This window comes from Vigna radiata, chromosome 1, assembly GCF_000741045.1.
Source record: "Vigna radiata var. radiata cultivar VC1973A chromosome 1, Vradiata_ver6, whole genome shotgun sequence".
Taxonomy (NCBI): domain Eukaryota; kingdom Viridiplantae; phylum Streptophyta; class Magnoliopsida; order Fabales; family Fabaceae; genus Vigna; species Vigna radiata.
Window position 1 is genome coordinate 10,090,801 of NC_028351.1, and position 12,669 is coordinate 10,103,469.

The window sequence follows — 12,669 nt, forward strand, 5'->3', positions numbered from 1 at the left end:
GTTGAAAGTTTGAAAGATCATTATATTTTCACAATACTTTTTTATAATTTTTTTATAACGGGACATGTCTCATCGTTTTATTGATCTATTTAAATTTATGTTTTAAAAATATTTAAAACGGATCAATCACAAACTGTCACGTATGCGTTATAAAAAAGTTGTTAAAGAAGTGTCGTTAAAAAAACTTTTTCCAAAGTTTGAATTCTACCAACCAAAATTTGACGAATGATAAAGAGACAAATACCCATTTTACCATCCAAAACTTTTTCAAAACCACTCTTAGAAAATTATTTATTTTTCTAAAACTATACTATTTTAGTTTAAGAAGACTAGTTTCTCATGTCAGATATCTTGAAGAATTATTTATTTAATTTCTTTTCATAATTACAAATTAATTTATGTTTTAGAAGCGATAAATTATATTTTATAAAGTCAATTATTTGCACTAGAATGATTAGGTGAGTGAATGCAATGTGATAAGACTAGTTGGTCGATGCGTGACCACTTGGAGTTGGTGGATTCTTGATATAAAGACATATTTGTGTCTCCTCGTTCATTCTCTCTCCCAAATTTGTGTGTCTATGTTATGAATTTTTGATTGTGTGGCAAAACGAAGATTAAGCAAAAGAGAGAATATAAAGAAAGAAAAGAAAGTTGGTGGTAGATATGGCGTTGAAGGAGACATTTTACATATCTCATGGATCACCCACTTTGTCCATTGATGAATCCATTCAGGCTAGGAAGTTTCTTCAGTCATGGAAGAACCACGTCTTTCCTCACGCACCCTCTTCAATTCTCGTCATCTCCGGCCACTGGGACACCACAGTTCCCACGGTCAACGTAGTTGACTCCGTCAACGACACCATCTACGACTTCTATGGATTCCCCAAAGAAATGTACCAGGTTTCCACCTAGTGCCTCTTTTTCATTCTTTGTTTTCAGAAAGCAAGTGCCTTTAGTTTCGTTACAAAGGTTTTGACTTGTTGCTGTTTGATAATTTCTTCCAAAGGAATGTTTTGTTTTGTTTTCATTTGAGATAGGACTTTCCATGGTGATGTTTTTTGGTAGATTTATGTGGAAATCTGTTAAATTACATGATTGATGCTTCCTCTGCTAGCTTAAATATCCTGCTCCTGGAGCCCCAAAATTGGCAAGGAGGGTGAAGGAACTGCTGAGAAAATCTGGTTTCAACCGTGTTGATGAAGATACAAAGCGAGGACTTGACCATGGAGCTTGGGTTCCCCTGTTTTTGATGTACCCAGAAGCTGACATTCCAGTTTGTCAGCTGTCTGTTCAATCAAACCAAGATGGAACTTATCATTATAACCTTGGGAAGGCATTGGCCCCTCTTAAAGATGAAGGTGTACTCATCATGGGTTCTGGAAGTGCTGTTCATAACTTGAGAGCCATTATGCCTGACTCCCCTGCTCAGCCCTGGGCTCTAGAATTTGATAATTGGTTGAAAGAGGCTCTTCTTGAAGGAAGGTATGCAAGCTTTCTCTGTTTTCATGTTCAAACTAGATAAGTGTTTTACTTTGTTAAGGATCTTAACTACATGCATCTAATTACCAAGCTAGTGTATGGCATTGGAAAACTAGCCACTGAGTGTTGTAGAATTTGGCTCTTCATGGATTGTGGACATAAGATGTAAATCGTTATGAACTGATGAATGCATGGTTCATCTTATAAAGGATGTTATCTGCAAGGATCATTTTACCAAGATTGAGTGTTGCAGAATTTGGCTCCTACGGATTGTTTCTTAAAGTTTTGTATTGATTTTGTAGATATGAAGATGTGAATCATTATGAACAGAAAGCACCACATGCAAAAAAGGCTCATCCCTGGCCGGATCATTTTTATCCACTGCATGTTGCTATTGGTGCCGCCGGTGAGAATGCAAAGGCCAAACTCATCCACAGTAGTATTGAACTTGGCACTCTCTCTTATGCTTCTTACCAGTTTACATCAGCAACTGGCAGTTGAACTTCTTAATGCAGAGTTGCTGCTGTTCATTTGTGCATCCTCTGTATACATTTATTCAATGTTTATGAAGATATGTTGTTTGCAAGTTTAGACTTGGGATTCTGTGATGTATAACAAATAATTCTGTGATTGTCAAGCTCCTTTTCTTATGATCGCTGCGTTGTGGCTCATAAAATGAGAAGGATATTAAAACTATGTTTTACAGTGGCCTATTAAAATATGCTGCAAGGTCTGATAGCTGCATCTTTGCATTTTTGAACTTTCTATTCTTTCCCGAATGATCATCTAATATGAATGTGGTTTATAGTTCCTTCAATGTGTTGGAGTTGTTCTAGACTGAGTAGATTTAATTGGTAGGCAGGCAACAATTTACTGTGATGATCCAAGAGAAGACTGATTTATCTGATTTGAAGCCAATACTGATGAATCTTGAAGTCAAAGCTAGTGAGGTTGGTGATGAATATCAAACAATAAGATTAGGTGACATATGTGGACATAACGTTCCTAATATTAACTTCTGGAATTTTGTATATTCCCCAGTTCATAACCAACCAAACCACTACAATAACAGGTAATATGAATCGAACAATTACGAAAATACATATATAGACGTGTGTGTGTAAAGAGAGAGAGAAACACAGCATCATTAAGCTCCTCAACGTACATGCTTTGAGTCAATTTCGTAAATTACCAAAATCAATCCAACACCATCACGTAGTTCTGGTACTTCAAAACCATTGTTTGAAATAGAAAGCATCATTATATAATTGGAATTGCACAGTTAGTGCATTGAGATTTCTTAGAAAGATACATACATCAAGTAGGGATTAATACCACTCTTTATCCAAAACTTTAAGACTGAGAATTGACGGGTCTTTCACCATAACACAAATGATCCTAAAAGTTATACAATATAACTGTAATTTAGTTCAATAACACAATCCACGAAAACCCCCATCAAAATAAAATGTAATTCAGGCATCCGGCTCATTTTATCTTCCGACAAATATTTCTTGTTTTCACACCAGGTGACAAATGTAATCTGAATCTTCATTTTCCACACATCACATCCACACTACACTCCATTTCCACCTTCTTCAACTACACCATCAACCCTTGCACCATTTTCCTTTCCAGCATTCATTTTATAAAATTCTCTCAGTTTATAACCCATTGGCACACCCCTTTGCCTCATTTCCTCCAAAATTGACATTGCTTCTTCACCCTTCTTCAAATTCACCAACTTGCTAGCCAAAACACCAAGAAGCTCAGCATCCAACAATTTATTCTTCCCAACAAAACTCCTTACATACCTCATAACATGTTCATAGCACTTCATTCTCAAAAGGGTCCCAATAACATACATGTGCGTTGAGTACATCATGGGCACTCCATCATCCACCATCCTCCTCAGTATCACCATTGCACCATCCACCTTTCCCGCCCTACACGCGCCCAACACCAACGCGTCAAACGTACGCCCATCCGGCGCAATACCCTCTTCCTCCATTTTCCTCAAAACTCCGGCCGCCTCATCAAAGGCTCCGACGTAGCAGTAGGCCTTGAGAAAAACGTTGTAGCCTATCCGGTCCAGCCCAATACCGAGCTCAGCCATTAAATCCACCACGCCCCTCGCGTGGTCGAGGGACTTCTCCCTTGTGAGGGACCTGAGGATGGGGTAGAAAGTCCACGCGGTTGGGACACAGACGCCACCACGCGCCAATGACTCGATCACGCGAAGCGCCTCCTCCCTGCGTCGGATCTTGCAGAGGCGCGCGACAAGCAAGTCGAGCGCGTTGCGGCGCGTGTAACCTTCATTGAGATGGGAGATGGTTTCAACGAGCTTATCGATGAGGGAGGGAGAGCAATTAGAGTGAGTGATGAAACTGAAACTGCGTTTGTTGTTGTTGAAGCCGTCTTGAACGCGCTTGTTGAGGACGTCTCGTAGAGCACTGTAGTCGCCGGAGCTGACGGCGTCGGCAGCGACGTCATCGTAGTAGGCACCGGTGGGATCGTCGGGGAAGGGTTTAGTAATTAGGGTTGTTGCGAAACGACGACGTAGAGTGGAGAGGGATTTCAGAGTTACGTTTGAGGGTTTGGGGAAAAACATCGTTTGTTGTGTTTGTTATTTTGAAATTGGTCATTCTATTGTAACAAACTTAACGCCATTGATATGCAGAGTTTTTTTTTTTTTTTTTTCTTGAATAACTTCTTTTAATATGAATAATTAAATAACTTTTTTTTATTTTAAAATACTTAAATAACTTATTTTTAAAAATAACCATCACATAATTTTTAATATTACTTTTACGAAATATTATATATATATATATATATATATATATATATATATATATATATATATATATTTTGAAGAGTGTTATTTTCATATATTTTTAATTAGTTACTCGTAAAAATAATAAAACTATAGAAGCAATAAATTATAAAAATTATACATATTTTTAAAACTATATTATTTTAGTATAAATAAAAAATATATAAACAAAGTTAGTGAAATGAGAATTATAGTAACCTTTACTAAATTTAGATTATTATTTTTTATCACATATTAAGAAAGTTATTTAATTAGTAATACAATGATAAATATGTATAATTTGATTTTTGAAAAAACAAAATTGTAATAGCTATAGTACAGTAGTAAGGAGTAACTGGTGACTACAAACAAGTAAAACGCCGCGTTTGAAACTGAGAAGGTCGTGAAATTTGCCACTGTTCTCTTCTTTCAGAATTTCTCACATACACCATAAAGTTAGGGTTTCACGATTTCGGATTTCCGTTCACCTCTTCTCTCACATAGACAGGGATTTCTCCGCGCTTTCCTGCCCGCCACTTAAGAAATTGAAAGACTACGGGACAAGGTGCGGGGATTTTTCTTTATTGTAGAATTCTTACTTCCATTGGGGTTTTTGAATTTTTGTTTATTGTTGATAATTTGATATTTTTATGTTTCTGGGACTCAATTGTCCGTGCTTTGGGAATTTCCCTTTTGGTTGGAGTTTTAAAGTTATACTTTGTTTCTTGGTTGCAATGCTGTATTATGTTAATTGTTAGATTATGGTGGTTTGCAATTGGCATCGAGAATTTGAGACATGATTTGCATGCACATTGGTTGATGATGTTTGCAGTGGAAATGACTTATGTGGATGATGATGGTTCTTCTGGCTCTGGAGATGATGTAAACTTATTGGATGGACACAAGCGTCAGGCTGGCATGGCATTGAATTCTTGTGGTGGCCGGAAGAGGGGCCGGAAAGCTACTGGAGCTGCCATAGTGGATGCTATGCTGGAGATAGTGGCTGCTTCAAAGATGAGGGCAAGTGCAATCGCGAAGAATGAGGAAAGATTCTCTATAAACAAGTGCATCAAAGTGTTGGATGAGATGCAAGGTGTTGATGAGGGGATTTACTTTCTTGCTTTGGATTTGTTTGAGGACCACCCCAATGCCCGGGAAGTTTTCATCTCTCTTAAGGACGAAAAACGATTGCCATGGTTGCAGGGCAAATGTGGTGTTTCCTCTAGTTGAATTGTTTGAGAAAATTTCCCATATTTTATTGTTAAAAACTGCCCTATACTTTTGTATAGTTAAATAGGCTGCTAGGGGTGATGTTAGTTAGTGCTTTTACTTCTTTGAATTTGTGATTAATGCCTATATTACCGAGTTTGAGTTTGGAATTTTGAACTAGATATATCAGAGAGATATTATCTTTACTATTCGTACTCTTGAAGTTTATCTTTACAGATACACCAATCAGCATGGATGACATTGACCTAGAATTGGATGAGATGGAACTAGTTGCTGCTGCGGCTGGATTCTATTACTATAGCTGTCTGACCAAACAACCTTCACGTGGTTTATCACCTAGGAGATGCGAATTTATGACAGAAGTGCTCAATGGGCATGATGACTTCTGTCAGGAAATGTTGCGAATGGACAAGCATGTATTCCATAAGTTGTGTGATATTCTCCGTCAAAGAGCCCTGTTGCGTGATACTTCTGGTGTGATGATAGAGGAACAGTTAGCAATATTTTTAAACATCGTTGGTCAAAATGAACGCAATAGGGTGATTCAAGAACGCTTTCAACACTCTGGTGAAACCATTAGCCGGCATTTTAATAATGTCTTGAAGGCTATTAAGTCATTGTCACGTGAAGTTTTGCAACCTCCTCAGCTCACAACGCCTCCAGAAATTCACAATAATGCTAGATTTTATCCATATTTCAAGGTTACAATGATTTTTGAGTTTCTTCTCCTTAAATACTCTGTAATTCAACTCACTAGTGTATACCGCTTGTGCAAATTTATCTAACCTCTCCCTTCCACCTCTTATTTCAGGATTGTATAGGAGTAATTGATGGTATGAACATTCCTGCACATGTTCCAGCCAAAGATCAATCTAGATTCCGTAATAAGAAAGGTATCCTGTCTCAAAATGTGTTGGCAGCTTGCACATTTGACCTGCAGTTTATATTCATTTATCCTGGTTGGGAAGGCTCTGTCACTGATTCACGAGTGTTAAGGGCAGTCCTTGATGACCCAGATCAGAATTTCCCTCAAATACCCCAAGGTTTGTTTGTTAGTATATCTCAAGATTTTGGTTCATTATCTTTCCATATTAAACATTGTACTAATAGTAACTTAATATACTTGTTTTCTTCGGATTTATTTCATAGGAAAGTATTACCTTGTTGACAAGGGATATTTAAATACGGAAGGGTTTATTGCTCCTTTCCTAGGGGTTCGATACCAGCATTATGAGTTTAGAGGTGCTAATCAATTGCCAAGAAATGCAAAAGAGTTGTTCAATCACAGGCATTGTTTTATGAGAAGTGCTATCCTGAGGTCATTTGATGTGTTGAAAACTAGATTCCCAATCCTTAAACTTGCTCCTCAGTATTCCTTTCAGATTCAGCGTGACATCGTCATCGCCGCATGTGTTCTTCACAATTTCATCCGCCATGAAGAAAGAAATGACTGGATATTCAATGGTGTTGGGGGGTCTCCGGTGGAGGAAATGTCAGATATTGATGAACTTCCTGATGTGCCGATGCTTTCTTCAATAGAAGGACAAGTTGCACTTTCATTGCGTGATTCAATTGCTGCATCTATGTGGGATGACTTCTTGACTAAATGGGATGAGTGGTGAATCATGTTGTTTGGAAGGTGTCATAGCTTGGTGACTCTGGTTTTGTTGCAAAGGCAGCAATATGACTTTGATCTTCTTCCATCCGCATGGAACTGAGACCACCTTAATGTGATTTAATTTGATGTTATGGTCAATGCTCAGTATTTGGTGAGTAACTTGAAATTTTGTATAGGCTGTGTATATCTTTGTCGAATAATAGTTTTATTGAAATGGAATTATGAAGGTTGCATTGTTTAGATGAGAATATTTCTATGGAGGTATATGTTATAACACCGTAATGCATTCCTAGTTTGCAATAACAGGTACAACTACTATTGGAAAACTTTGTTTTGGTGAAATATAATATAATCATATTCGATATTATTTTTTTCCCATTTACATTAAAGTTAATTTTCATTATGCTTTTACGTTATCAAACCAACAAACTAATATAAGCTAATTTTATGATATCTTTACCTGTGAAAATAGTTCTTGCTTATTTGAATGAATATTTAGTTTGAATGAAAATAATTAAACAAAAATATCATGATTCAAGATGTGAATTCTATTTTAAGTATATATAGAGATATATTATATCAATATAACTTTTACCGAATACTATAAACAATTATATAAAAGAAAGTCAATTTTATTAATTTTATTGTTAAGTCATAATTATTTATATTGAATTTTGTTAAAATTGAACTATAATAATAAAGTGATGGAATAATTTATATTTAACATTTTAAATTAAGCATTAAGTATTTTTATTAATATAAAATTTTGTATGACATTTGCAGTATGTACTATTATTAAGTGAAATGAAAATTTTCTTTATTTCATATAATCTCATATCACTATTGAAATTATAAGGTGGAAGCAACAATAAATAAATAAAAAAAAAACTGTTATATATTTTCCCAGTTGTCATTTTTCCATAAAAATCGTCAGCAAACGGGTTATAAAATAGCCTTTACAAACTAATTCATATATATACTAATTTTAACTAAAAATAAATCATTTATTTTTTATTTTTTAAAAATAGTTATGGAGAATATGGATACAAATTCTGCAACGGATGGATATTTCAGCCTTAAATTTCAAGATAACATTCACAACAATGGGAAACAAAGGCTCCTAGAGTCGACCCTAATTAAGAAAAATTAAACATTTTTATTGAAAAATACAAAACTATTTTAAGTTACATGAGAAAAGGTTAAAAGTTACATGCATTAGATCATGGCAGCACCCCATCCCCCGTTTGAAACAAAACATGACAATGAACTAATTCATTGACAAGAAATGCACCCGAGCAAGAGTATATTCCTTTTTTCCAATCCAAACACCAGTTTGAGACCACTGTACATCTTCCCAGTCCAGGCTTTCCTCAAGCACCTGCATCAGAAAATGCAGAATTAGGATTTTTAGTATAGTTTTTTTCTTTTTCATTATTATTTTATAAAATAAAAGCTCATGCTAAGTATTAATATTTCTTTTGACATCTCAATTAGGCTGACACTTTAAAATATATCTATTATTTGACATCACAAGAAAAATAGAAAAGAGCAAAAAATGGAGGACCAAACCAAATCCATGAAACATAGTACATTTGCATTCTGCAATTAATTACAATAACATTATTATATGTGTAACAAATAGAGCGATTGAGCATATGTTGAAGTAAACCAATTATGGTTTAAAAATAAGGCCTTGGGATGTACGAAGAATAGAGAATGTAGTAGTTGGTATAATTACAAAGGCTGACAGCCAAAGGCCAATGGCAAAAGTTAATGGTTCTGTTGGTTTTTGTTTGATTGCTCCCAAGACTTACTATATGATTTTCCCTCTACTTTATAGCACACCCCAACTTACCAACCTCTCACCCCTAGACTACCAGGCAAATGAAGCCATTCAATAGTAATACTATAAGGTACTAGTAACTGGGGAGAAAAAAAATTGTCGACAATATTCACATGCTCATGGAAGAGAGATGAAAGATTGATTCGAACAAACCTCCACATGTTCAAGAGGCAGAGGGATGCCAATCAACCGCATCACTTTCTGGGGCAGAGGATTCTTACATCGAGACCATCGAAACACATCAACCATTACATGATCAGAATCAGCTTTGTCACCATTTGTTGGATGGTGATGGTGATTCTGAGACTTCTCTGTATCTGGGTCATGCATCTGAGTTGCTGGTATAGCTTTCACCATCTTTTCTCCAATAAAACAGAGCTCGTATCTACAAAGATTAAGACTCATTTAATTACAGTTTCATGACTTCAAGAGCCGTTAGATTTGAAGACAAACATGGAAACCAACTTCCGTGATCATAGTGAATCCTTAGAGTTTGATAAATTAAACGGAATATTTTATTGGAAAAGGAATAGAATAAAATAACACTAGTAACAGTGAAAAATTGCTCAAATAGATATATTAAGCAATAATGAAAAAGAGAGTGACACAAACACAGTCCAATATTGTTTCACATTGATAAGAACATTGCAATAACTCATGGCATATGGTTCCTAAAGGGACATCAAACGTGAAGCCCATAACACAAAGATCACACATTCTTGTCAATAACTTCAATGTAAAAAATACCTGCAGGAGTGTGTTTCCAGATACAGAACTTCTCCCTTCTTTAAACGAGCAGAGGTATAGAGTGGCTTTTTTAGACCCTTGTCAGCAACAATGCTTATACTATATTTTATCCTGATAAATATTATAATTAATACATACTAAAGACAAGATAAAATGCAAAGTAGAACTGCATTCGAATCTAAAAGAGAAAGAATAAGAAACATTTGGACCTGTTTGTTTTGAAAAAATATATTCTCATTTCCCATTTTCTCAAATTACCACAAAAAAAAAAAACTACCTTGGTGTCTTTTTGTATCCCATTTTCAAATCTTTCTTTGTACATGAGACAACCAAAAGAAATACAGTAGCGTTTTAGTAATGTGTGGAAACAAAAACCCAAACAGGGAAAGTTTTACCAAACCAAGCTCCAACGTAATGTTTGAAGATAAGATATATATTACAAAAATACCACATACTAGGATTCGATAGATGTTGTCCAACATAAAACATAAATCTATTATATTGGACTGTAAATCGCCAACTAATACTAGCATACCAAGGTTCATTGCAAAGGTTGTACTGTATTGTAACTTCACGTACAAATCTTTGTTGCCGCAAAGCATTCTGAAGAACAAAGTCCATGCCAAATAAGATGAGAATAGAATATGAAATAACTATTAATTCAACAGTCAATATGAAAAGGTTTGTAAATTAAAAGATAGAGATACTGGACAAACCGAAGCTGCAGCCCTAGTAGTCATTGTCCGTTCAACGGCTACTGGTGCAAGGGTAGGTTCAATGGTTGAGGTATGCGTAAGGCAGGGTTCAAGATCAATAGTTCCACCTCCTTTCTGAAGAGAAAAGAATAAAAGCAAAGAATTTAAATATTCATGCACTTACACAGTCTAATTGAGAATGAACATGCTTGTATAAAGCAGGTAACAATGAGATGCAAAGTGCAGACTCAAAGCACAAGCACCCCTTTACATCCCATACATAATATCCTCATTAGAAGAACATATTATATTTGAAAGAAAAGGCCATTATGTTTGAAATGGAAAATAGTGAACTAAATTATATGAAAAACATATATAGTAGATGCTGTTTCAATGAAGAGAATATAAGACTTCCGGGGAAAATGTTTGAAAGGACGAGGAAAGAAGAATTTTACAGTTTGTACGACTTTCCTTATTACCTTCACAATGCAGCACCGCTCAATTTTATAACTACAACCAATTGCAGCACCCCAAGCACGGGATCGAACATTGTTTCTCAGGGTAGAAATATAGCCTGATGTTATACACAAAACATCTAAATTATTTGAACTGCTTGAATGGAAAAAATGAATATAAGTAACTGCAAAGTTGATAAACCAACAAAACTACCCCAGTTACCCACAGTAATGAAGATTGTATGTGTATGTGTGATGCACACACAATTATACAGTCTGAAGTAGTGCTTGAAGCAGTAAGCAGATAAGCCACTGATTGGTATTTGTACCAAGGTAAATTCAGAGTTTCAAGTCTTAAACATCAATAGTAAAATGGTTTCTATTCTAATTCTTTCTCTTTAATTCTTTCGCTGATACACATGTCACCTTTTAAGATTTAGAACCACAATGGAAACTCAATTTGCACTTACAGATTCACAAATTTAAACCAAATCAAGTGCTTTAAATAGTTGCATAATGCTCAATCGATCTTAGAATCAGCACAAAAACCTGAATTTAATATTTATATATTCTGAAAAGAAAACTACTAAACCTTTCAAAACTACTCAATGGCAAACCCAAGATCAACCAATATTTTGATTATTTATCACTAGTGAAAACACATGCACTACGTAGTGCATGTGTTTACTTTTTTGTGATAATAAAAAATAATGAAATTATAATTATAAAAATAAATATAAATAATTTTTATAATTTAATTATAGATAGTTTTTATTTATTTTGTAGATGATTTTATTTATTTAATTTAAAAAAATAGTTAAATTTTAAAAAAACTGTTAAATTTAAAAATAGTTAAAGTTAAATAAAACGATAACTTCAAGGATAAAAGTGAAAAAAAAAAAAAAAAAAAGTGGACACAAAAAAGGAGAATCTCCTTTGTATATAGGTATAGATATACATAACGTAGGACATCTTATTGTAAACTTATTCCCCGTTATTACTTCAAGATCACCTAGATAGAATTCAATGTTATTTAACACATAAACACCCAGGTACTGTTAGATAATGAAGAGTGCATCTTTCTGATCTATAAGGACATACAATCTTGTGGAGGTAGCACTCGAATGGTTGTGCGCAACTCTTGTACAGCCACTGGAGGTGGAGAAGCAGTTGGGCGACAATAACCTGTATGCATTAGAACTATGCAACAAAAATTTAAAATCAGTACCGATTTCAAACATGTCAAATCCCTTCACTTGCAATCAAAAGCTCGTTGCAAGCCTTTCACAATAACACATACCAGCAACAAGATCCGAGTCATAAGTGTAAACATCAGTTCCCCATAGCTGGCCACCTCGAACCTGAACATAATAATGTATACTCTTAAAGATAGGTATAACATCAATAACTAAAGCATATATAAATTTCATACCTTAATTTCAAATTTAAACATACAATATGGTTAATAAAAAGTATGTAGATAAATAAAAGACTTTCATCTCATCAAATCATTTTATTAGCTTAAGTACTTCAACAAATTTCTGCAATAGGCAAAGCAATCATAAAAGGGACTATAAAAGTTTCTTCCATTAAAGTCCTCAAACATAACAAGTAACAAATAAAACATACATAACTCACTAGGTAAAAGAATACAACAGAAACCAAGAATATACAAACAAAAGAGAGCAAAACCTCAACAAAGACTTCACCAGCAATAAGAAAGAAGCAACAAAAGCAATTATCAATGTAAAACACACACGAAAAAGGTAATACTTCTCCTCCTC

The 12,669-nt window shown here is 34.8% G+C and overlaps 4 protein-coding genes across 6 annotated transcripts in view; 2 read left to right on the forward strand and 2 right to left on the reverse strand.

The window, feature by feature from the left end:
* The first annotated feature begins 517 nt into the window (after window positions 1-517).
* On the forward strand, window positions 518-2,294 carry LOC106763019 (extradiol ring-cleavage dioxygenase). The gene is made up of 3 exons (XM_014647175.2): window positions 518-903; window positions 1,118-1,485; window positions 1,785-2,294. The coding sequence occupies exons 1-3, from the start codon at window positions 667-669 to the stop codon at window positions 1,981-1,983; spliced, it is 804 nt and encodes a 267-aa protein (XP_014502661.1). The 5' UTR covers window positions 518-666; the 3' UTR covers window positions 1,984-2,294.
* Window positions 2,295-2,750: 456 nt separating this feature from the next.
* LOC106762980 (pentatricopeptide repeat-containing protein At2g40240, mitochondrial-like) lies at window positions 2,751-4,148 on the reverse strand. Its single transcript, XM_014647127.2, has one exon. It carries the CDS (start codon window positions 4,091-4,093, stop codon window positions 3,059-3,061), a length of 1,035 nt encoding a protein of 344 aa, XP_014502613.1. The 5' UTR covers window positions 4,094-4,148; the 3' UTR covers window positions 2,751-3,058.
* A 506-nt stretch (window positions 4,149-4,654) lies between these two features.
* Window positions 4,655-7,387, forward strand: LOC106762911. 2 transcript variants are annotated; one of them, XM_022784425.1, is made up of 6 exons: window positions 4,655-4,797; window positions 4,835-4,862; window positions 5,130-5,390; window positions 5,744-6,228; window positions 6,339-6,570; window positions 6,677-7,387. In XM_022784425.1, exons 3-6 carry the CDS (start codon window positions 5,135-5,137, stop codon window positions 7,147-7,149), a joined length of 1,446 nt encoding a protein of 481 aa, XP_022640146.1. In that variant the 5' UTR covers window positions 4,655-4,797; window positions 4,835-4,862; window positions 5,130-5,134; the 3' UTR covers window positions 7,150-7,387. The 2 variants fall into 2 exon arrangements, with proteins under 2 accessions (XP_022640146.1, XP_022640148.1); XM_022784427.1 differs by lacking the exons at window positions 4,655-4,797; window positions 4,835-4,862 and having other exon boundaries at window positions 5,239-5,390; window positions 5,731-6,228.
* An 894-nt stretch (window positions 7,388-8,281) lies between these two features.
* The window catches only part of LOC106762896, an 8,647-nt gene continuing 4,259 nt past the window's right edge, over window positions 8,282-12,669 (reverse strand). For both annotated transcript variants that reach the window (XM_014647013.2, XM_014647011.2), the window contains exons 5-12: window positions 12,186-12,246; window positions 11,987-12,085; window positions 10,910-11,004; window positions 10,452-10,565; window positions 10,271-10,338; window positions 9,736-9,846; window positions 9,142-9,373; window positions 8,282-8,523 (exon numbers count right to left, since the gene is read on the reverse strand). In XM_014647013.2, coding sequence (XP_014502499.1) covers window positions 8,413-8,523; window positions 9,142-9,373; window positions 9,736-9,846; window positions 10,271-10,338; window positions 10,452-10,565; window positions 10,910-11,004; window positions 11,987-12,085; window positions 12,186-12,246 — 891 coding nt within the window. In that variant the 3' untranslated portion in view covers window positions 8,282-8,412. The remainder of the gene's footprint in view (window positions 8,524-9,141; window positions 9,374-9,735; window positions 9,847-10,270; window positions 10,339-10,451; window positions 10,566-10,909; window positions 11,005-11,986; window positions 12,086-12,185; window positions 12,247-12,669) is intronic.